Source organism: Pediculus humanus, genomic scaffold, assembly GCF_000006295.1.
Source record: "Pediculus humanus corporis 1103172108309 genomic scaffold, whole genome shotgun sequence".
Classification (NCBI taxonomy): Eukaryota; Metazoa; Arthropoda; class Insecta; order Psocodea; family Pediculidae; genus Pediculus; species Pediculus humanus.
In genome coordinates this window covers 386,510-410,833 of record NW_002987878.1, presented here as the reverse complement: position 1 = coordinate 410,833, position 24,324 = coordinate 386,510, and the positions used below count along the sequence as shown (strand labels likewise).

The window sequence follows — 24,324 nt, the reverse complement described above, 5'->3', positions numbered from 1 at the left end:
TCTCTCCCCACTTCCTCCCTTTTACCTCCCTTTACAACTTGACTGAAATCTCGATAAATCGTTTAATATTATTATTATTATTATTATTATTAAAATTAATGTCGCCATAGAATTTTTGTAACATAAGGTAAAATAGGGGAAAAGGAAAATGAGACATGGATTTTGACTATCTTGTTCACTCTAATCAATTATTATTATTATTATTATTAACTTGCATCCCGGTTTTGTTTTGTTTGTTTTCATTCTTTGAGAGTCAAAATCTGTTTGTTTATGTTTACTCGAAATCGACAAAATATATATATATATATATATCTATATTTGAAAAAAAAAAAAAAGAAAAAAGTAGTAGCATTTATGTAGTCGTCGTCGACCGACAGCCGACATTTTAACAAATTAGGTATAACCGAGAATAAAAACGCTTTAATCCAAATGATGATGATGATGATGATACAGAAGATAGAAAGAAATGAGAAAAAAACCGTCGATGAGAAAAAGTTCTATGTAAACGATGATAAAATAAATAATAATAAATTATTATTATTATTATTATGTTGAAGAAAATAATAATAAAAAATCAATAAATGTTTTAAAAAAAATAAATAAATAAAAATGATAAAAAAAATGTTTAAAAATAATAAAAATGGAAAAAATAACGAAAAATGTTTTGTTTTATTTATTTATTTATTTGTGGTTGTTGTATGAAATGAGAGAAAGAAAATAGCAGACGATGTTTTGTTAAAGATTGAAAGATGGTGGCCAGGGTAAAAATAAATTTATTTGGCAAGGGTAGGCAATGGATTTGGCACAATTAAAATTATTTTATTTATATGACCCGAATATTAATTTACCTTATTTAAATTTTATTTTTTTTTATTGAATTTAATATAAAAATGGCCGTCGTTTTAAAAAAAAAAAAGGAGGAAACTTACCTGGGTTTGAATTATATAAAGAAGGTAACGTGATGAGTTAGTGGGAAATATTCTATTCCATTTCCGGTTTCTAATTTATTTTTTCCTTTTCCGGTTAATAGTTTAGTAACGTGTTAGGTTTTAAAGAGAGATGACGGTTGTGGCAAAAAAATGCTTATTATTAATTCGTTAAGTAAATAATGCTTAATTGTTTTTTTTTTTCAAATGTGGGCATAGGTCAAATTAGTGTAAAACCTAATTTTTATTTATTTTTAAATTACATCCTTATCTATTTCAAGGACGATAAAGATAATATAAAAAAAAAAAAGAAAGAAAATCGATTCCGTTATAAAGATTACATTACGATTAATAACGTTGAGTGTACATATATATTATTTAAATTAAATTTTTATTAAAAATGGAAAATATGGAGTTACGTTATTTCGAATCGAAAGAAAATTAATTAATATTTAAGGTAAGTTCTATTTCTTTTTGTTTTAAATTAACGTTGTTTAAAAAAAATATGAAAAAAAAGTATTTGTTTTCTTTATTTATTGAGAATACGTTAAGGTATTAATAATTAAACGTGGAATTAGATGGATAATTAATTACGCGGGAAAAGAACGTACGTTACGTATAACGGTAATTTTTATGTCGGGTTAAAAACAATAATTTAATAATGTTCGTAACTTTTTATTGTTAATTAAGAAATAATTAAGAAAAAGGGAAAACTATTCATATAACTGGTAAATACTTTTAAAATTTTCATTTTATATGTAAAAAATAACAAATCGTCGCCATTTTTTTTTCACTTCTTCATTTCTTCATATTCCATTCATTTATTTTGTAGTTGAATATTTTGTTTGCCATTGTAAAATTTATGCATTTTTCTCTTTTTTAACACATTATTTTCATTAAATAATATAAATCTTGTATAATTATATTCTTCTCCATATTAAAACTTCTCACACTTTTGTATTCTTCATATAATTATTATTATCATAAAATTAAAAAAAATCTCATGTTCGATTACTTTTTTTTTTTTTTTTTTTGAAATCATTATTATTCTTACATTAAAATTATTAGGAATGTATAACAAATGATGTAATTCATTTAACAAAAAAAACAAAATAAACGAAATTAAAATAAAATAATTTCTTTTTAAAATCAATCTCAAAAAATTAAATAAAAAAATATAATTATTTATTATTAATTAGACCGATTGCTGCCAATTGTTATTATTATTATTATTATTATTATTATTATTATTATTCATTCACAATAAATTATAACATATAAACAAACATTTTCAAAACTTGATTGAGTAAATTTCGTGTCAATTTTGTTTTTTTAATTACATTTATCGAATACATAAAGTTTATATATATATATATGTATATGTTGTAATGGAATTGAGAATGTCAGATCTTTTGATCTGTGAGGAATGACAGTTCAATGTATATATGTTTCTTTTTTTTGGTTCAAGTAAGACACTTATTAACAACTATTCACTTATGTTTTATTATCTTAAATCAAACTGTAGTTCTATTATAATCTCCACAAAGTCTATCTAACACCTATAAGTAAAAAAAAAAGGAAAATATTAATTAAAAGGATTTTTATAAGGGCAATAATAAATATAATTGAAGAATGAACTGTTTAAAGTCGATGTTCGAAATGTGAAACATATAAATAAGTAAATGAATAATTTCGAACAACGAAAAACAGTCATCGAAAAGTATTATTATTAAATAATGCCATTTGTAAAATTTCATTTAAAAAAAAATTAAATTACCATACTAATTCCTGGTAAATTTAAAATAGTTCCCAATAATGGTACTCTTCTTAAAAAGTTAACAGCAGCGGGAAAAAATCCACTGTAACAAAAAGAAAATGTTTCAAATCGTTCGATAAAATGTTTGTAGAAAAACAAGTTTAAGCGATATGAAATCAAATAATTTTTTTTTCCAAATCAATCAATCAATCACCTGAATAATAATATAAATCCATAAGTTTCTAATATCATTCCTATAAAAGGCCAACCCAATAGAATGACAAAAATCCCGCTAAAAAATGCTGCTGAAGCTTTAAATTTATGCTTTTGAAAAAAAAATCTACATGTTCTTTGAAGTCCTATAACACATCCTAATCCGACAATGAATAATATCTGTAAATGAGTTAACGATTACAAAAGTAATTATTTCTTCATTAACTTGTTTATCAATTAAATAATTATTTATTTATCTAAACTTCTCACATTTCCTATTGCCAATAAACCTTTATCGAATAACAAGATGACACCGAGAATCATAAAACCAATACCAAATCCAGCGAAACCAACTCCAATTTCTGAAAACAAAATTATTATTATGAGTTATCGAATGAGAGAGTTCATTTAACAAATTTAAATAATTTAATTTTTTTGCTAAGTCATGAAAACTTACTTTGCAAATCGGTCACCTCAAACATTTTGATATATACAAAACTTTATTTGGCTTTCACACACAAGATGAATATGAAACAAAAAAAAAAGAAAAAACTTCCACGTCACTCGGTTTTCTTATTAATAAAAAAATTAAAACACATTGTTTTGAAAAATATTATATAAATAATAACTATTTCATATAAATAAGTTAAAGGAAATAAATAAAAATCACAAGAAAAACATTTATTAATGATAATATATCTGTGTGTGACGGATTTTCTAAGGTTGCTCAAAACAAACCTTGTTGACGTGGAAGCAGAGAAAGTTCACACACACACACACACACACTATTACCATTTGTTATCAAGTTTTTATTACCAATTACTTTTATTATTATTAATAAATAAATAGGCAAGTTTTATAACGAATCGTATTAATTGTTTTTTAATTTTATTTTTGTAACAAATAGAAAATATTAATTAAATATTTTTAGGTTTCATGACTCGTCATGCTAGAAATTGTACAGCAGGTGCTGTTTATACATATCACGAGAAAAAAAAAGATGCAGCTGCATCCGGATATGGTACAGAAAATCAAAGAGTTGGAAAAGATTCTGTAAAAGATTTCGATTGTTGTTGTTTGACGTTACAGCCATGCAGAAATCCAGTTGTTACGTAAGATGATTTAAAATTTTCCATGTCGAAAATGCTTTGTTGGTGCTAATGTCATAAAATGTAATGGTTGTATTTATTCGATTCAATTGTTTTTTATATTTATTTTCACAGTCCAAATGGATTTCTATACGACAAAGAAGCCATATTGGAATACATAATCAAAAAAAAAACTGAATATGCTAAAAAATTAAAAGAATATGAAAAACAAAAAAATAAAGACAAAGAAGAATTAGCTGAACTTGCACAAGCTGAAAATTTATCTAAAATTAAAAATTTTTTATCATGCGAAAAAAATATAGTAACTGAAAGATTAGTCAAAGATGACAAGACGAATGGTGAACAATCGACAGTGTCTAACATGGCAAATGGTAGGGATAAAAAATTACCAAGTTTTTGGATTCCATCCATGACGCCAGAAGCTCAAACTTCAAAAATGGAAAAACCTGTACGATTTGGTTTACTTTGAAACGTTAATTTTTTTTTATATTTTAAATTTAAAATTTATTTTTTTATTTTTATTTTTCAGGACAAAACAATTTATTGTCCGATGAGTGGTAAACCGTTAAAAATGAAAGATTTAATTCCTGTCAAATTTACAGAAGTTAAAGATCCCGATGATAAAAAATCAATAATTGTTAAAAAAGTCAGGTATATGTGTCCTGTGACTCATGATGTTTTAAGCAATGCTGTACCTGCTGCAGTATTAAAACAGACGTATGTCTCTATTATTTTTTTCTCATCATTTTGTTTGTTTAAAAACCGTTTTTAAATCGTGTGAATCATTTTACAGGGGTGATGTTGTAACATTGGAGTGTGTCGAAAAAATAATAAAGAAAGATTGGATTCATCCATTGACAAATGAGAAAATATCAGAATCTGATATAATATTATTGCAAAGGGTAAGTGAATTGTACTTTTTTTATTTAAATGACATTTTTTTTTTTTTTTTTTAACAAATAAATATGATAAAATATAATTAAATATGTTAATTTAATATAATTTATCATATTTATTTTTTAGGGAGGAACAGGATATTCAAAAACTAATGAAAAATTAGAAGGAAAAAATGAACGTCCCGTACTTAGGGCATAAAAACAAAACTTGTAAACCCAACGACTAATTTCTATAAGAAAAACATAAACTTTTGTAAATAATTATTATTAAGTACCACGTAATGTAATTTTAAAAATCTTATTTATTAATTATTAAAATTTAAAACTTGATTTATCGAGAAATTTTATTGAGAAAATGATTTGAAAATTTAATGATATTATCCATACCCACACATTAAATTCTTTTATGAAAATATTTTTTAAAACGAAGAGATAAATATTAACTGAATTTCGATTTTAAAACGTTTTTTTTTTTTACAAAAAATAATAAAATAAAATAAATTATAAAAATTTTCAATGTTTCATTAATATCTTAATGGGAAAAGTTTTGTAAGTTGCCAACCGATTTTGAGAAAAAAAAGTATTCTAAAACCACGTCAATCTCATTTCGACCGTTACGTTAAATTCTTTATTGTACGACACAAGCATTCGAGTGAAAATTTTTTTTTTATTTGTTTTATTTATTTCATTTTAAATTATAGTTTATATATTAATATTTGCGCGATTGTATTTAATACGGTAAACGAAGTATTATTTTATATAAAACTCGTTTCGTTCGATTTTGTTTATTTAAATACGATTTTGTTAAATCGCGGGCAAACATGGCCTCCTCTTGTTATTTTAACCGCCGTTTATTACATAAATCCATTCGTTTTTTTTTTTACTTTGTAAATGTCGCGTCAGTTGTTAAATAATAAAAATTTCAAATTTGAAGAAAAGAAAAAAGAAAAGGAACAATTAAATAAAGGTAAGAAATTAATTAATTATTTATTATAATAATAATAAGAATCCTTAAAAGTGTGAGGAAGGAAGGATGGAGGGAAAATATCAAAAGAAATAGAATTAAAAAACGTTTTATACTTTTTTTATTTGTTGTTCTTGTAAATAACAATAAATAAAGTTAAATAAAATTAAATCATCAATATGATTTCTCTTTTTCTTTATTTAAAAGTAAAGCATATAGAGTAATAATAGTAGTACAGCATCCCATGGTTCCTTTTTGAGAATAATAAATTTTTACAAAATGTTTAAAACAGAAACTATATTGTAGGGGGGGGGGGAAGTATCATGTACTGGTTTTAAACGAATCGTGAAATAAAAATAAAAAAAATTTTTTTTGTTTTGTTTCATTGCTCTACGTGAGGTCCCCCATCCTTCCTCCTCCTCCCCCCATTCAATGTAATGAATGTAAATGACAGGCTGGCAGGTAATCAGGCTGGTTGTTGTACATAAAATTTTATTTACGGTTTTATTAACAAAAACGAAAACGTAACAATATTGCTTTCTTTCAAATTCATATTGATTCCAAAATCATCATCATTATCATCAATATCATCATTATCATCATCATCTTCACGAGTAGGACGAAAGAGTTTAAAAGGTTAAAACCTGAAATTTACAATAATAATAATCATTTTATCGCAATGAATTATTTTACCTTTTAATAATATTAATAAATTACTTAATCAAAGGGAGATGACGTCACACGACGTCACAATTATTATTACGTCATCATCTTGGCAATTTTCTATTTAAAAAAATATAAATAAAAAGATATAATATTTCAAGGTTAATGATAATAAATATCGTTAAGGGTAAAGGTGGATGTTTTTTTTTTTTTTTAAAATGGCGGATGGAAAGGAAGGTGGGGGGAGGAGAGGTAGGGGGTGGACTTACGAACGAAAAAAAGAAAATTTTTTTTCCCCACCCGGGGGAAGAAAGTAACTGGGGTCGTATTGAGACTAATAAGAAAAAAGAAATCATCTTTTTTTTTTTTTTTTTATCGATGCGCAATCAGGGAACGGAACACATAATTGACCATCTTTATCAATTTATTAATTAGGTAACAATTCCGCCTTTTTCTTCTGCTTCTCCTTCTCCTCCTTCTTCTTTCTCGTTAAGTAAAAAAAAATGTTGTTAATAATGATAATAATAATGGATAAACGTAAAATTGTTTTATAAATAATAATGATGAGAATTTTTATTCAAAGGTGAAAATTTTAATAAAAAGGAAAAAAAAAAAAAAAAAAATTCATCTTGTAATGATAATAATGATAATAATTATCATCATTATTATTATTTTAAATGAATTTTACGGAGTCCAAGTTGTTTTTTTTTAAGATTAATAATGATTTTTTTATTGAAATTGGTTTAATTTTTGTAATTTTTTGAATATTTAAGTTTTGATGCATAGGTCATAACACAAACCTGAAACACTCATAAATAGGTACAGGGATACACAAAAGTACTCAAAAATGACACAACCCAAACATACTTAACATAAACATACAGTACACAGATTTAACACACACACACACACACAACTCATACAGGAACTCACAAGCTGATCCACAAAGCATACAATTGCACACACAGGTACACACAACACTTATGACACAAGCAGGGAGTATACAAACTAATGTAACCAAGGAGGGACATAAAACAACACACACAAAGCCCACAAACACACATAAACTTACACAGAAACACACATACAACACATACAACTACCCACACAGTGATACACAAAGCACACACAACACTCATAACACATGTAGGAAGCATACAAATCAGTGTAACAATAAAACAATACACACAAAGCCTACAAACACACATTAACTCACACAGAAACACACATACAACACACACAACTATCTACAAAATGATACACAAAGCACACACAGGTACACACAACACTCATAACACATGTAGGAAGCATACAAATCAATGTAACAATCAAACAACACACACAAAGCCTACAAACACATATCAACTTACACAGAAACACACACACACAACAAACACATGCACAACATAAAACACAGGCCAAAAATTTTTTTTTTTTTTTTGGCAAATAATAATTAAATTTAAGGTTTAATAAGTAAATAAAACTAAAAAAAAGGGGGGGAAAAAAAAATTTTCTTATTATTTTTATCAATCAATTAAAAATATCTGGTTCGCTTATTTTCCAACAAAATAGATTTTTTTTTTTTTTTTGTAAAAGTATAGTTTACAAAAAATATTTTCTATTTATTTTCTTTTTCTTAATTTTTTTTTTTTTTTTAAGATTGAAACCAGTATAATGGAACACAGAAAAAATTAATTTTGTTTATTTTCCATAAATTGAAGAAAAAAAAAAGTATAATTAAAGCTATAATATATAACTGGAGAAGGGGGGGGGAAATGAGAGTATTATTTTTGTCACAATATCGTATCATGGTATTATTGTGTGTGTGTGTGCGTGTGTTTGTGTATGTGTATGTGTGTTATGCAAGTTGTGTGCAGAATTTGTATGTTTCTAAATGTCTGAATGTGCCTGTACTTGTGTGTAGGAGATTCTGTGTGACTGTATGTGTTTGGGAATGTCTGAATGTGCCTGTACTTTTGTGTAAGAGTGTGGTGTCTGTGAACATCTGAATTTGTCTATACTTGTGTGTAGGAGTCTGTGTGTGAATGTCTAATGTGCCTATATTTGTTGTGTAGAAGTCTGTGTGTGACTGTATCTGTCTGTATATACTGTATCTGTCTATACATGCCTGTGCTTGTCTGTAGGAGACTTTGTGTGTGACTGTAAATGTCTGAATGTGCCTGTACTTGTGTGTAAGAGTGTGTGTGTGTCTGTGTTTGTCTAAATGTGCCTGTATTTGTGTGTAGGAGACTCTGTGTAACTGTGTGTGTGTCTGTGAATGTCTATATGTGCCTACACTTGTGTGTAAGAGTGTGTGTGTGATTGTATGTGTCTGTAAATGTCTGAATGTGCCTGTACTTGTGTGTAACTGTTTGCATCCTTATCTGTTGTGTACCTGAATGTGTTTGTGTGTGTCTGTGTTCTTGCTCCTATATATGTCTACATATTTTGTGTTAGTTGAATGTGTATTGTCTGTTTGTCTCCAAGCTTTGTGCGGGTTGTGCGTGTGCTTATATAAGTTTGAAATTGTCTGTGTATGTGTTTCTACAAATGTTGTTCTTTTTCACATGCTCAAATATTCTAAATTGTTATTGTTCGGTTTTTTGATCATTTACCTTATTATCATTCGAATAAAAAAAGAAATAATAATAATAATTATTTAATAAATAATTAAAATTTTTCCTCCTCTCTCACTCTATCTCTCTCTCTTTGTTTGTTTTTATTTAATTATTAATGAAGACGTTACGTAATTTATTTTATCGTTTTTATATTTAAAAAATTTCTAGAAATATTTTTCGAAACGTTTTTTTTTTTTTTTTTTTTTTTTAAATTTACAAAAGAGAGAGAGAGAGAGAGAGAAAATTGTACCTCGTGAAAAAAGTCGCAGCATTTCCTGTTGTTTGTTTGTGATGTATTTTTTTTTTTTTTATAAAAACAATCACGTATCGTTATATGAATGAAACTTAAAGTATCGTTCATTGTTTTGGTCGTTTGTTTGTTTGTTTGTTTGTTTGTTTCATTTCTCGTCCCTCTTTTTAATTATATTTGCGTGTTTTAATTGTCTTCGACGTTTGATTTTTTTTTTTTTTTTGTCATCCCCATAAAGAAAACGATACTTAATTTTTTTTTGTAGGTAGGGAAAATCCTTTACCCCCCCCCCCCCTAAAACGTAATTCTACGATTGTTTTTCTTTTTTTTTTTTTTTTAATATTAATCCGAATGAAAAAAAAAAGTATTCGGGATTACGAAAATCCGATCTCGTTTGTTGTTGTTGTTCCTTTTTGTACTTTTATCAATTTTTCCAAAGGCTTTTAATAAATATTTTAAAAGTTTTTTTTTAACTTTTTTTTTTTTAATTTTTGCTTCTACGTTTTTTGAAAATTTTCTTAATTTTTTTTCTTCTATTGTTCCCCCCCCCTCCCCCGAAGAAAACATTTTTCCTTTTTGGATTTTCCTTCTACTGACCTACAAAAAAAAATTTTTTTTTTTTAGAATTTTCTTTTATTAATTAATTTAAATAAATTTAAAAAAAAAAAAAAACTACTCGGAAACTAGTAACAAACATTTTATTTTTCACAACAAAATTATCATAATTATTATTATCATTATTATTATTATTTTTTTTTCCAGTTATTTTTAAATGCGCATACTCGGCAATTCCATATCCGCGTTGTGGGGGATTCAATTTTGGATTTTACAACAGGTGAGTGAGATGATGGAATTATATACAAATATGATCATTTTTTATTAACCAATCAATAGGTTGATAATAAACAACAAACAAACAAACAAGTTCGAGTTTTTTTTATTATAAATAATGATAATAATAACTATCGGAAGTAATTTATAAAGAAAAAAAACTTAATTAATTAGTTCGATTAAAGTGTTTGTTTTTAAAGTTTTACTTGAAAAGTCGGGAAAAAAAACGGTAGACAAACAAACAGACGGACAAACAAACAAACAAACAAACAAACAAACAAATTTAAAAATATATATATGTATATGGATTTGGAACGATTTATACAAAAAAAAAAAAAAAATTTTTAATTTAAAATTTTAAAACGTTTTTTTTTGTAAAATTGCGACATTTTTCTCCGGATTCCTATAAAAAATAGTTTTATTTTATTTTTAGTTTTGAAATGATTGATTGATTGATTGATTCATTGAATAATATTAATATTGTCAAACGTAAAAAAAAAAAAAAAAAAAAAAAAAAAAAATTGTTTAGTTTGTTTTTATTATTATTATTTATTTAAAAACAATCGCGAAAAAAAAAAAAAAACAAAAATTTAAGGATTTTAATGAAAATTTTTAAAGTTTTTTGAATTAAAATAAAATAAAATAAAATAAAATAAAAATGAATGATAATAATAATGATAATTTGGAAAACTTTTAGGTCAGTTTAATGTAAAACTTTATGCACATTTTTTTTATAGATTATTTAGATTAGATTCATTTTTCATGATTATTAAATTCAGTAAGATGGCTGTTTAAAAAAAAAAAAAAAATTTAAAATTTAAAAAAAAAATGTATCATTTTTTATTTGTTTGTTAACGTTTGTATTAAATCGTCGAGTTTTGTTTGTAGGATTTTTATTTTACTTTGATTTAAGAAGAAGAAAAGAGAAATTAAGGGAAAATTATTATTATCACACGATGCAAATAAATATGGTGACATCAAATATTGGAATGCAAGAACCTTCTTCGTCGTCGTCGTCTTTTTCAAGGATTCTGGATAGTTCTGGAGAGGAAAGGGAATATGTCGATATGGAAAATTTAAAATCGGGACACGCGACGGTTACGTTACAACAAATTGTTCAACAACCGAATCATTCCATACAAACGCAAAATTCTTATTACGATTTAATGGTTTCCTCGTAAGTTTTATTTATTTATTTATTTATTAATTTCAAATTTAAAATCATTCAGTTATAAACGAATTAAAATCTTAATTCCCACTTACCATTTTATTCTTCATTTGAATTTCTTTTCTTTTTAACGGTTTTTTTTTTTTTTGTTTGTTTGTTTTCTTATCTTAAAAACAACAATCGAAATCGAATCAAAAAATAATTTATTCAAAATGGCGAACGCTTGCACGCATATATTTAATTACGATTTCCAAGAATTTTTTTTTTTTTATCTCTATGATAAAATTTACATCCAAAAACAAAAAACGTTTAATTATTTTATGATTTTTACACTCATCCCTTTACTCTCTCGCGCGACAATAATTGCAAATACGTCATTATTACGTCATTAAAATCAAAATGGCGGTTAAGAATTATATCAAACGACAAAATCATATAGCAATTAAAATTATTCATTTATTGTATTTTTAAGTGTAAGTGATAAACGCGTAAATTTGATTTTTTAACTTATTTTAAATTTATTTAAATCAAATTCTATCTTTTTTTTTTACCTAAACTTTTAAATTTATTTAAATAAATTAAACATGGGAAGGGGACGTTGGTACGGACGTACGTACGAATTATAATTTAATGGAATCCATTTGAAATTATTACGACCGTTACAAAATGAATTTGTGTGTTTTATACTTTCTTATATGTTTTATTAATAAAAGGTGGGAAAGGGAAGGGGAAGGGGAGGGGGATGGAAACATTTCGATATATATATAAGGTAAGCAAATTACATATTATTATTATTAATTTTTTATATTTTTTATGTAATAAAAAATTTAATACGGAGGAGGCCAGAAAATTGGAATTCGTCAAATCAATTTCAAAATGGCGGTAATGGAATACAACAAACAATAAGAGAACATAAAATATTAGGAAAAAGAAAAAATTCGTGTCATCAGTAAGTAGTAGTAAAAAAAAAAAAAAAAAAAAAAAAAAACTTTATTTAAAATGTATTGATATTATTATTATTATTATTATTATTATTTTTAATTGACTAATAACGACGATTTCGTTATCGTTTGAAATATTTTTTTTTTGTTTTACGTTTCATTGATTTGAAAAGATTAATTAACCGTTAGGAAATCCCATGGAGATAAACTAAAAATTTAAATTATTATTATTATTATTATTATAACAAGAATTTCTCTCAAAGATGCTGTTGATGAAAGATTTTGTTGAAAAGAAGAAAAATTTTACATTTTTAATAATTACGTAATATTTTTTGTATTATTAATTTGTAATTAATACGAACGAAACAATAATAATAATAATAATAATTTGAATCGGGGAATAAGAAAAAAACATAAAGAAAATTATTATTATTATTATTATTATTATTATTATTATTATTAAAGGAAAGGAAAGTCGTTGCTTTTCTTTTCAAATAATAATTATTTTCTTTATTTTAATAAATGATTCAATTAAAAAAAAAAAAAGGAAATTTTAAAAGGTTTCTTTTTTTTTTTGGAACCATTTTTCCAATTTGTATTATTATTATTATTATTAATATTTTTCTTTCTGTTGATAGAGATTTTGATGATGACGTCGTGGGAAAAGATGATAAAACCATTCGTACAAACGATGATAAAAAGTAAGAAGTTTATAATGAAAAGAAATTTTCCTTCTGGAATTTTTTATAATGTTGTTTGTTTGTTTGTTTGTTTGTTTTAGACAAAATCATAGCGAGATTGAAAAAAGAAGAAGGGATAAAATGAACACTTACATAACAGAATTGGCAAACATGGTACCCATTTGTCACGCAAATCCGAGAAAATTGGATAAGTTGACGGTTTTAAGAATGGCCGTTCAACATCTCAGGTTGTTATTACATTTAAACGAATTGCGTAACGGTTGCGTTATCATACTCATCACAATTATTATCAAACGTTACAGATCGATAAGAGGAACGGTTCATTCTTACACGGAAGGACATTACAAACCGACATTTTTATCAGACGAAGAATTAAAAAATCTTATTTTACAAGCCGCGGATGGTTTTTTATTCGTCGTAGGTTGCGACAGAGGAAGAATATTATTCGTGTCGGAATCCGTATCGGAAATATTAAATTATTCACAATCGGATTTACTCGGACAAAGTTGGTTCGATATATTACATCCGAAAGACGTGGCTAAAGTCAAAGAACAACTTTTCTCATCGGATTTAAGTCCGAGAGAAAGATTAATCGATTCGAAAAGTAAGAGAAATTTGAGTATTTTCGGCATTCTTTTAAAATTTGTGATTTTAACGTGACGTATAATATTTTCACAGCAATGTTACCCGTTAAAACGGACGTTCAACCGGCAGGTATATCGAGATTGTGTCCAGGTGCGAGACGTTCATTCCTATGCCGCATGAAATGTAGAGGATCGTTTCACGTCAAGGAAGAAGCCGACACGACGACAGGATGTCACAGGCCGAGAAAAAAACAATCAAATTCCGATAGGAAATATAACGTGATACAATGTACGGGTTATTTAAAATCATGGCCGCCTGTTAAATTGGGTTTAGAAGAAACTGAAGGAGAAAACGATAGCGAATCTTGTAATTTATCTTGTTTGGTTGCCGTCGGACGAATACAATCTCAAATGAATAATAATTTACATTATTATTTTCCAACGGCTAACATAAGACAATTTCCATTCGTATCGAGACATGCCATCGATGGTACTTTTTTATTCGTCGATCAAAGGTTTGGTACAAAAAAAAAAAAAATTTCTTTTCGACGTAAACAAAAAAAAGTTTACATAAAAAAAAAAAATTTTTTATTACAGAGCAACGTTGATGTTGGGTTTTCTACCGCAGGAACTCATCGGCACGAACGTTTACGAATATTTTCATCAGGAAGATATCAGAACGCTTTCGGAAACTCATAAATTAGCATTACAATCGTTACAAGTGACGAAAACGCAAAGTTATAGATTAAGAACGAAAGATGGAAGTTACATAAGAATTCAAAGCGAATGGAAACCGTTTAAAAATCCATGGACGAAAGATATAGAATATTTAATTTCGAAAAATTCTGTCGTTTTGTAATTATTTTTTTTCGATTCCCCCCCCCCTCAATTTACGACGAAATTTAAATTTTTTTTTTTTGCTTAAAGAAAAATTTAAAATTACAGATCTGATGTGAGAACGGTTGACAGTAGCGTAATAAGGTCGGAAGGACCGACACAATCGAATAGAAATTACGATCCATTTTCAACGAACGTTCAAAGAGTTCCATCTTCTCACGTCGGTCCGAGTCTCATAGGACAACAAATAGCAAGAGAAATCGTATTGAGAAGATGCGATGACAATAATTATGCGAATACGCCATCACCGAGTGGTATCGATGCTTCTGACGTCACGATACAAACAACATCAAACCCTGAGGTTTGTTTGTTCGGTTTAACTCTCTTCCCAACAAACATTTTTTTTTGTTTATATAAAAAAATTTATCGTAATTTTCAATTTCAGTCGGTTATGTCGACAAGTGATAACGACGGACGTATTTCATCCCTACAAAGAATTAATTTAAACGATATGAATAACGTTAATATTAAACATCACAGTATAAGAAATAACGTGTCACTAACGGCGGCAGCATCGTCTGGAATCGATGATTCAGGTAAGAAAATCAATATTATTTAATTTCGTAATAATAATAATAATAATTATCGATTGGATCCCCCCCCTTCCCTCCGGGATATTTTTAAAGATGCCGAAATGTTGGAAATGATGAGCGGTACGGTCATGACACAACAACAACAACAACAATCATTATCATCATCACCTCAACAAACGGCGGCATCAACAACGGATGGAAATGACGAGGCGGCTATGGCCGTCATTATGAGTTTATTAGAAGCCGATGCCGGTTTGGGTGGTCCCGTTGATTTTTCCGGTTTGCCATGGCCGTTACCGTAATAATAACGTCATCATTATTATTATTATTATTATTATTACTTTTTTATTTTATTTATAGATAATAAAATTTAACATTTTTTCTTTTCTTTTTTTCTTCTTTTTTTATTTATAATTTTTTCTTTAACGAAAACGTCCGAAGAATTATCGCTGCTGTTTATAAATCCCTCCTCCACTTCCCGATCATCATTTTCCTTTGTTCCCATTTTTTCATTCCCCTCATCCCCCTTTTCCTCCTCTTCTTTGACAACATCATCCGCATCCTCGCTAATAGAATTTAAATAATTTAAAGCGTTTTTAAGTAATTCAGTGCAAAGAAATTCTTTGGACGTATTCTTTCTACTTTTACTTTTACTCCTATTCTTCTTTTCCTTTTTCTCCTTTTTCTTCTTCTTCTTCTTTTTATCTTTATCTTTTTTTATTTTATTTTTACATTTATCATCGTTTGCTTTACTACTATTATTATTATTATTATTATTAACGTTATCTATAACATCGTCACCGATTAAAAATTCATTTGAACATTTCATATCATTATCATTATCATTATCATTAATTGTGGATTTTTGTGTGTTTGTTTCCTTTTTCCCACTCACGGATCCTCCCACAGGATCGTCCTGAGATGAATTCAATGAATCCAATGCATCTTGTAAAAGTTTCGAATGCAATAATGATTTTTCTTCATCTTCCTTTGATTCTTTTCCCTTCATTTTCTTCTTGAACCTTTTTTCTTTTTTTTTATATTCTTCCGCCCCTTTTTCTCCTTCCCTTTTTTCATCACCGCCTTTCGATTCCTCATTTGAATTTTTTTCACCGCATTCTAAAAATTTTTCAATCAATTTCATTTTTTCATATTCCATTTTATTTTTTATTCCTCCTTCTCCTCCTCCTCCTCCTCCTTTTTCTTTCGTTTTCGATTCCTTTTTGACTTTTTTTACATCGTTTCCCGTTGGAGTCGACAGTATAGGACTAAAACAATCAATATTTATTTTTTTTGGTACTTCTATTTGTGTACTGGAAAAAAAACTATCGTTCGTTTCCGTAACCTCGTCGTTTATTTCTCTTTTTTTTTCTTTTATCAAATCTCTTTCGACTACTAATTCATCCTGCAGAAAGAAACATAAAAAGATTTAAAAAATGTCATAATTACTCATTTAAAAATCATTTTCTTACTTTTACAAATTTGTCGTTTGTCTCCCTTTCCTCCGATAATTCCTCATCATGTTTTTTTCGTTTCTTTTTCCTATTATGTAATGATTGACTGTGACCATTATGAATGTTATCAACTTCGCTATCATCACCAACGTCTTCTGCTTTTCTTTTTTCACCCTTTTTTTTCTTTAATAAAATAATAAACAAAATTTTAAAAGGGGGGGGGGGTAAAACAAAAACATGTAAATTTCCATACAGGGGAGTAAATCTTACCGCAGATTGCAAATTATCATTTATGCTCTCATTCATTTCAGGCCATTTTGTACAATTTTCTAATTTTTCCTTCCAAAATTTATCAGAATTTAATAATTCCATTTCAACATTATCATCATCATCATCATCATTGCTGCATTCTTTTCTAACATTTTCAGTGATGAGAATTTTTTTTATTATATCCTCACTTGTTTCGGAATTAAATTTTTCAATGCTTCCCTCGATTCTTGGTAAAACATCGGAAAAATCTAAATCGATCACTTTAAATTTAATGTTATCGTTCACATTAATATTTTTACCATCCCAATCTTGATAATCGATTTCATTAGGTTTCAAAATGGTGGCATTGAAATATTTGTGTACCAAACATCCAATGTGTTGATTACTTTTTTTATTTACAACACCTGTGAGAAAAAAAAGAAAATGGTCAATAATATGTTTTTTATTTGATTTTAAAGGAACATTTCAAAATGAGTTTTATTACAAATCGATATTTGTTATTTAATGAGTAGACATGCCTTGTAAATACCCGCCAATTTTAGGTTGAAAAACGTAAAATTCAACGTTGATTTTAACTCTACTTTCTGCTCCTCCCATTGGTATGAGACCAGTTCTATCATCCATAATAATTTTTACTTTTTGATATCCTATTAAAATTCCATCAAGTCTAAAATAGTAAAGAATAATAGTATCATTGAAGGGTTTGATAATTTATAATGATTCGTGTCAGTTTTTTTTTTTTTTTTTGGGTACTTTAAACAATTTCGTGTCATTTTTATTAAAAAATAAATTTAAAAAATATAATTTTTTTTTTTTTCACTCACGCTGGATCATATTTTTTTAATGCGTTATTTAAAATGAAAAAAATTCCATTTTTAATATTATTTAAAAAACATGGCGGCAAAGCGAGTTCTCTATTTGTTGATATTATCGAAACGCAACTATTTTCAGTATTTAATAATTCTTTTAAAACGCTCAGTTTAAAAATTTGCTTTTTTTGATACATATTGCATTCATGTATATAATAACGTACTTTGAGTATTTAACGAAATGGCGACAAATTTTTAACTTTTCGCGACAAGTTGTTTTTAGTTTTCCGACACGAAAACGCGCTCGTTATATCTCTCTCTCTCTCTCTCTCTCTCTCTGTAAAGTATTCTTGTTAAGTTTAGTGTTAAGTTTGATTGTTGTAATTTTTAATTTAATTTAATTAATGTTTCGATTTAATATTATTTTAATTTAATGTGGGAGAAAAATATAAGAAAAGTTTTTTATTTTGTTTTTATCTAAGATGTATTCATTAATTTTCATACGCAAAACGTGAAATTGAGTTTTTTCCATTACATGTCAGTCCATACACCTTTTTTTTTTTTTTTTTTCATTATTTTCAATGGAAAAAAATGTCGGTTACAATTCAAATCGTTATGAAAATAATGAAATTAGTTCGGAAATTCAAACGTTATTATCAAATGATAAAATCAAAACGGAAAATGAAAATAAAAGTCCAACGTTTAAAGTGTTCAATTGTAAACCCCATCAATTCCCTTTTTCTTCTCGATCTCTTCGTTCTAATTCACCCGACTTTGAAATTCCTAGTTATCAAATTAATCAATCTGTTAGTAGTAAAAAAACTAATAATAAAAGTGATAATGATTCAAGTGATATTTTTCTACCATTTACCCCAGTGTTCTCACCAATATCAGTTTTTAATAAACAGTTTCAACCACCTTCGATACACAGTCTAGGAACGATTGCTAAAAAGTGTAATGTAAATTTATTTAAAAGTAGTAGTAGTAGTAGTAGTGGCAGTAATGAAATATTAAATATCGAAGAAAAAAGAAAACAAGGTCCTTTCAAAAGTTTACAAATGGCAGATAAAGATATATCTTGGGCTAGTTACATGGCAAGTCCACCTCCTAAACCGCCTTTCAGTCAGTTTAATACAATTGAAAAAGCGACATTTTTCCCAGAGGAAAAATTTCAAAAGGTAAGGTTTTTTCAATTTACAATTTATTAATCTACACTTTACAATTGATTCATGACTGTTGAAAAATTTTTAGATTCAACCTAGAGCATTATTTTCACCTTGTTCCGATGTTGACAACTTTGGTTGTTCTTTATTACCGGTTAGCCCGGATAGCGACGAGGAAAAATCCTATAAAGTCAGCGAAAGACTCTCGGATGTTTGCGCTACATTAAGAGAATTAGAATTTAAATCTTTCGATCATTCAATTGATTATCATAATGAATCGATGGAAAATAAAATTTTAAAAAGTAATAAGATTTTCTATCCATCTTCGCCTGTTTTTACACTAAATCCGAAAAAGTTGGCAGCATCCGGGAAAAATAATGAAAATCCAGAGTCACCCGATCTCATGTTGAGTCAAATAAGTTCTTTGGATGTTTTAAATAATGAAATTGGTAGCGATGTGGAAAATATGGAAGAAAAACATCATATTTCTAATTTAGAAACAAAGGATGATGAATCATTTGCTAATTATTCTTTTACCGAATTGGATAAAATGTGTAATACTTTATTGCAATCCGAAAATAAATCCCAGATTTCTATTGAATCAAACAACAAAATAATTGATAATAGTCTGCTCGAAAATGAAGAAGAAAATCAAACAAATATGGCGGACCAAGTTGTTAGGAATGAAAAATATTATTATCCATGTGAAAATTCAGATGAGCCTCAACTTATGAAACAATATTTTACCACTTTCGATGAATTACATAGTACATTGAAAAAAAAAATGGAAGATGCAGGGGAAAAATCACAAAAAAATAAATCAAATTGTTATTTTTGGAACAAATTTAAAACTCTTCTTGAATGTAATACCAACGAATTGAATTCTTCTGCAATTCAAGAAATTATTACTGCTAATGAAAAATATTTTATGAATGATAATGCTGGAAAAGTGAATTGGAATGTGATAAAACAATACTTGTCAAAGAATGATCTTAAAATTAACAAAGAAGAAATACTAAACATAATAGAAATGTTAGAAGAAGAAGAAAAAATGGTTGAAGCTGTTGAAAAAGCAGAAAAAACATTAGTCGAAAAAACAGGTGATAGTTTATTAGCAGTCGATTCGGAAAAATCATTGGTTGAGGAAAATGAAATGATTAAGGTGGCAGATGAAATGGAAAATTCATTGATGCCCAATTCTTTAATAGGTAAGTGTTTATTATATCGAGTGATTTTATTTAGTCAAAAATTAGTTAATTGAAATTTTTCTTTCTATAAATGTCTTCTTCAGCAACATTTTCAAATGTCGATGTTGAGAATTCGAATGTTGAAAGGATAAATCAAGAGAAATCATTATTAGATTTTGTACAAGATTCGAAAAGGGATTTCAAAACAAACATTGGTTTTTCAACAGCTTTGGGTTCGAAAATAACAATTTCAGCAAATGCTTTAGATGCAGCAAAAAAATTAATGGATGACATTAATCAGGAGGAATCATTTAAAAATTTAGACGTGATCGATGATTCTTACGTTTCGAAACCGGAAACAGTTAATTTTCCGAAAAATTCCACGGATTTGTCAGTTGGATTTAAAACTTGTTCGGGTAAAGAAATAAAAGTTTCAAAATCAGCTCTGGAAAAAGCTAATGAGTTAATGTTTAGCTGTGATGATGATGATGATAATAAAATATCGTGCAATAAGAAAAAATCTAACGAAGAAGATGTAAAATTGATCGAAGAATCGAAAATAAATTGTGGATTTTCGACTGCTCGCGGTTTAAAAGTTTCCATTTCTAAAAAATCATTAGAAAAAGCCAAAGAATTAATGTCGGAAATAAATGAGGATGAAAATTTTATAAGTACAAATTTAATTTCGAATAAATCAACAGAAATATTCAAAAGTGAAGAATCGAAAAAGGAAAATGAAAAATCAGAGTCGAAATCATCGGACAAAACAAAAGAAAAAATAACGAATTTTCCGAATAAAGATGATGATGATGATGATGGTTTTCGTAACATTTTGTCGAAAAATGGTGGAAAAAATGAAAATTTTGGTTTTTTTTCTGCTTCCGGAGAAAAAGTTTTCGTTTCGAAAGAAGCTTTAAATAAAGCTAAAAAACTTTTAGCAGAAGAATGCGATCAAGATGATGAATATTTTAAAAAGGAGAGAGTTGAAAGTTCATCCGATGTTAAAAAACATCGAGAAAGTTCTAGTAAGGATTTTTTCGAAATAGGATTCAAAACAGGTTTAGGTCACAAAGTGGAAGTTACCGAAGATGCGTTAAAAAAAGCTAAAAATTTATTTAAAGATTGTGATAAAAGTTTTCAAAATAATTTTGGAGAGGATTCCATAAAAAAATTAAATAAATATAATCTGGATGATTCCGACGACGTTTCCGTCATCACACCCGAACCCATCGAATCCTCGTCGATAAATACTCCAGGAAGAGATTTTGGAGATTCTTCGAGCATGTACAAACCAGTTGGAACGAGCACTCCGAAAGATTTTCACGTAAATAGAAAGAAAAAGTTGAGTAGGAAATGGAAAAGCGATATGGAAAATATCGAAGGCGATGTCTCGTCGTCACGCGACACGACGACGAATAAAAGCGTCACGCGAATTCAAAGATCTGCTTTTAATTTCAAATTAGAAACGATTGCCGAATCTGACGACGATGATGGTGACGCCAGAAATTCCAAAGCTTCCGGTTTTACGATGAACTCGTCGGGAAAAAACGATGATGAACACATAAGTAAAAAACTGAGGCTAACGTTCGATGAAAGAGAAAATTTATCGGACATCACGGAAGTGACTCCATCCGGTCAGAGTAATGATAATGTCAAGAAAAGAAAACAAGACTTCGATGTCGAAGGGGAGTCGACGAATGTCAAAGATAGACAGTGTAAAAAAATCAAAGGACCGGAGGACGTTGACGAAAAGGTTTTCGACTCGGAAGAAATTCATCTCGACGTGAAAGAGGAAAGGTATTTAGCGAGAGTGAGTCAAGAACAAAGGATTAAAAACAAAGAGAAAGTCACGCCGATTCGTGGTACGCTAACGGTGAAAAAGTCGGAAAAGAATCGTCCGAAATTAGCGGAAATGGTCAAACATTTAGTCGGGGAAAATTATTACAAGAAAAACTCGTTCATAAAACCGGAAGAAGCTTTAAATTATAAATTTTCTACCGAGTCCAACACTCACGGGTAAGGTTTAATTCATTTATGTAGAATTGCCCCTCCCCCCCCTTCCCCCCGGGTATAATTTCATTATTATTATTAGCATTTTTCTTAAAAAAGTTTTTCAGTGAATTCTGTAAACGTTGAACTGGACGACGGATTTCAAATAATACCAGATGACAATCGACACGAAGCTGGAGTCGAAGAATTCAAAAGAGGATTTTTATCCGGTCCTGGAATTCAACCGAATTTAATTCCGGAAGGATGGTTTGAAAATCATTACAAGTGGATCGTGTGGAAATTGTCACATTACGAAAAAGCATTTCCGGAATATTTCAAAGGGAAAATTTTATCACCGAATCATGTCATGCAACAGTTGAAATATCGATACGATAGAGAAATAGATAAATGCGAACGATCCGCGTTGAGGAAAATTTTGGAAAAAGATGACACGTCACTCAAAAGAATGGTTTTGTGCGTGTGCGATGTAAAAAAGGTAAGTCGAAGAAGAATACCAACAATTTTTTTTTTTTTTTTTTTTTTTTTCATAAAGTTTTTATTGTACTTTTTTTTTTAAAAAAAAATGTTTTTTTTGATTGTTATACAGATGACCGGAACCGGAAACGTAACGAATTACGAATTGAATTTAACGGACGGTTGGTACAGTTGCCCGGCAAAAGTTGATTCCGCCATGTCCAGGCTCATAGAAAAAGGAAAAATAACCGTCGGAATGAAATTGATAACGCAAGGAGCCGTGCTCGTGAATTGCGAAGAAGGAACGTCTCCTCTCGAGGTGAGTTTCTTTTTTTTTTTTTTTTTCTCTCCATTTTGTTTTATTTTTCCATCGTGAGTCGTTCATCAAGCCATTGCTTCCGGAGCCCATAACTTAAACGTTCTGTCGTAAGAACTTGTCGCTATGAATTGAGTGTCTTTTGATACGTCCACGCTCATGACTTTATTATCGTGCCCGGATAGTGTTCTCAACGGTTGCCAGGTTTTATTTGACCAAACTTTGGCCGTGTTATCGTAGGATGCGGTCACTAGGAAAAATCCTCCGGATTTTTGAAATTTCGAATCGGATATTAAATTCATGTGAGCCGGTATCGTGTACACGCATTCTCGCTTTCTGAGATCCCATATTTTACAAGTATTATCTTCGCTACCCGTTGCCACCTGATAACAATCCGGTGAAAAGTCTATGCTGTATATAGATTTGAGATGACCTTCCATAAACATAATGCATCTTCCCGTTCTCAAATCCCAGACTCTGGCAAAAGCATCGAGGCCCCCTGATGCAGCGACAGAACCATCGTTTTGAAACGACAAACAGTGTACAGGTTTACAGTGTCCCTCTTGATGAAGGACTTCTTGTCCGATTGACAAGTCCCACAGTCTCCATGATGAATCGTAACAACATGTACCTAAAAATCTCCCAGAAGGGTGAAAAGCTAATTTAGAGACTCTGTAAGGAGCATGTCCTTCGATATCTTTGATAGGTTCGTCATTTTCTAAAGACCACAATTTGACTGTGCCGTCAGAGGCACAAGATGCTAACGAACAAGAATTGTTTCTTTCTTCCAGAGTAGCCATGGGATGAAACACTATGGCTCCAACATTACAATTATGTCCTTTGTATGTTTTAATTAATTCACATTTAGGCACAGACCACAATTTACACAAACCACTCCAAGAAGCTGTCGCTAGATATTCAGAATTTGGTGAAAATTGACAAAATGAAATCGGCCTGGTGTCTCCTATTTGACTAGCAAATATTGTCACTGCTTGAATTTTTTTATGTACTTCATTCCTTCTAGCAGTTCGACTCGTATCTGATTGTTGAGCACGCATTTTGGCTTCTTCTATTCTTTTTTGAGCTCTGGGCAGCGAATAGACAGCAATCCAAAGTCTGGCTGTTCTTAAAGCCATTGGACCCTCGTGATACCATGTACTCTCCTGGTCTTTTTCCTGTTGTATTCTGGTTTCCTCTTCAACTTGCTTCCTCTGTATAGCATCTTCACCCAGTTTAGACAACAAATCTCTTAACCTGCTCCTCCTGTCGGCTGGACCTTCACCAAACAAACATATCGGTTCACCCAATTGCCTCAAATTTTTTTTAACCTGATCATCATCCGTGGACACGTGAATTTGTCTCGCTCTTTTACGCCTTTCGAACTCTTCCAACAACGCAGCCCTGTCTTTGGATACTTCATCCTCAATGTCCATGTATTCATCAGATATGTGAATATTCCCTGATAATAACGAACCGGCATCTTTATCGGCGTCATCTTTTAAACTCTCCAAAAGCTTTGCTCTTTCTTGTTCTTCCAACGATCCGTAATGTATTTTTTTCGGTCTTTTCACGTATATAATTTCTTCATCGTCGGACATTTTACACAATTTAA

At 28.9% G+C, this 24,324-nt stretch overlaps 8 protein-coding genes across 8 annotated transcripts; 5 read left to right on the top strand and 3 right to left on the bottom strand.

The window, feature by feature from the left end:
- Positions 1 to 2,440: 2,440 nt before the first annotated feature.
- Phum_PHUM580820 (Vesicle transport protein GOT1B, putative) lies at positions 2,441 to 3,377 on the bottom strand (the record flags this gene model as incomplete). Its single annotated transcript, XM_002432286.1, has 5 exons — positions 2,441 to 2,485; positions 2,704 to 2,785; positions 2,897 to 3,075; positions 3,166 to 3,257; positions 3,353 to 3,377. The coding sequence occupies 5 exons, from the start codon at positions 3,375 to 3,377 to the stop codon at positions 2,441 to 2,443; spliced, it is 423 nt and encodes a 140-aa protein (XP_002432331.1).
- A 454-nt stretch (positions 3,378 to 3,831) lies between these two features.
- Positions 3,832 to 5,099, top strand: Phum_PHUM580810 (uncharacterized protein; the record flags this gene model as incomplete). The annotated part of the gene is made up of 5 exons (XM_002432285.1): positions 3,832 to 4,007; positions 4,119 to 4,452; positions 4,534 to 4,721; positions 4,798 to 4,906; positions 5,028 to 5,099. The coding sequence occupies 5 exons, from the start codon at positions 3,832 to 3,834 to the stop codon at positions 5,097 to 5,099; spliced, it is 879 nt and encodes a 292-aa protein (XP_002432330.1).
- Positions 5,100 to 8,302: 3,203 nt separating this feature from the next.
- On the top strand, positions 8,303 to 9,190 carry Phum_PHUM580800 (uncharacterized protein; the record flags this gene model as incomplete). The annotated part of the gene is made up of 3 exons (XM_002432284.1): positions 8,303 to 8,524; positions 8,559 to 8,667; positions 8,985 to 9,190. 3 exons carry the CDS (start codon positions 8,303 to 8,305, stop codon positions 9,188 to 9,190), a joined length of 537 nt encoding a protein of 178 aa, XP_002432329.1.
- Positions 9,191 to 11,194: 2,004 nt separating this feature from the next.
- Positions 11,195 to 12,624, top strand: Phum_PHUM580790 (uncharacterized protein; the record flags this gene model as incomplete). The annotated part of the gene is made up of 3 exons (XM_002432283.1): positions 11,195 to 11,403; positions 12,233 to 12,343; positions 12,585 to 12,624. The coding sequence occupies 3 exons, from the start codon at positions 11,195 to 11,197 to the stop codon at positions 12,622 to 12,624; spliced, it is 360 nt and encodes a 119-aa protein (XP_002432328.1).
- A 233-nt stretch (positions 12,625 to 12,857) lies between these two features.
- Positions 12,858 to 15,352, top strand: Phum_PHUM580780 (uncharacterized protein; the record flags this gene model as incomplete). The annotated part of the gene is made up of 9 exons (XM_002432282.1): positions 12,858 to 13,036; positions 13,117 to 13,263; positions 13,339 to 13,640; positions 13,715 to 14,135; positions 14,218 to 14,475; positions 14,578 to 14,818; positions 14,903 to 15,053; positions 15,144 to 15,175; positions 15,260 to 15,352. 9 exons carry the CDS (start codon positions 12,858 to 12,860, stop codon positions 15,350 to 15,352), a joined length of 1,824 nt encoding a protein of 607 aa, XP_002432327.1.
- A 68-nt stretch (positions 15,353 to 15,420) lies between these two features.
- Positions 15,421 to 17,780, bottom strand: Phum_PHUM580770 (coiled-coil domain-containing protein, putative; the record flags this gene model as incomplete). Its single annotated transcript, XM_002432281.1, has 5 exons — positions 15,421 to 16,455; positions 16,523 to 16,667; positions 16,758 to 17,159; positions 17,304 to 17,441; positions 17,599 to 17,780. 5 exons carry the CDS (start codon positions 17,778 to 17,780, stop codon positions 15,421 to 15,423), a joined length of 1,902 nt encoding a protein of 633 aa, XP_002432326.1.
- A 384-nt stretch (positions 17,781 to 18,164) lies between these two features.
- Phum_PHUM580760 (breast cancer type 2 susceptibility protein brca2, putative) lies at positions 18,165 to 22,772 on the top strand (the record flags this gene model as incomplete). The annotated part of the gene is made up of 6 exons (XM_002432280.1): positions 18,165 to 18,535; positions 18,566 to 18,761; positions 18,835 to 19,954; positions 20,038 to 21,949; positions 22,043 to 22,418; positions 22,530 to 22,772. The coding sequence occupies 6 exons, from the start codon at positions 18,165 to 18,167 to the stop codon at positions 22,770 to 22,772; spliced, it is 4,218 nt and encodes a 1,405-aa protein (XP_002432325.1).
- An 8-nt stretch (positions 22,773 to 22,780) lies between these two features.
- On the bottom strand, positions 22,781 to 24,310 carry Phum_PHUM580750 (U4/U6 small nuclear ribonucleoprotein Prp4, putative; the record flags this gene model as incomplete). The annotated part of the gene is made up of 1 exon (XM_002432279.1): positions 22,781 to 24,310. The coding sequence occupies one exon, from the start codon at positions 24,308 to 24,310 to the stop codon at positions 22,781 to 22,783; it is 1,530 nt and encodes a 509-aa protein (XP_002432324.1).
- Between the last annotated feature and the right edge of the window lie 14 nt (positions 24,311 to 24,324).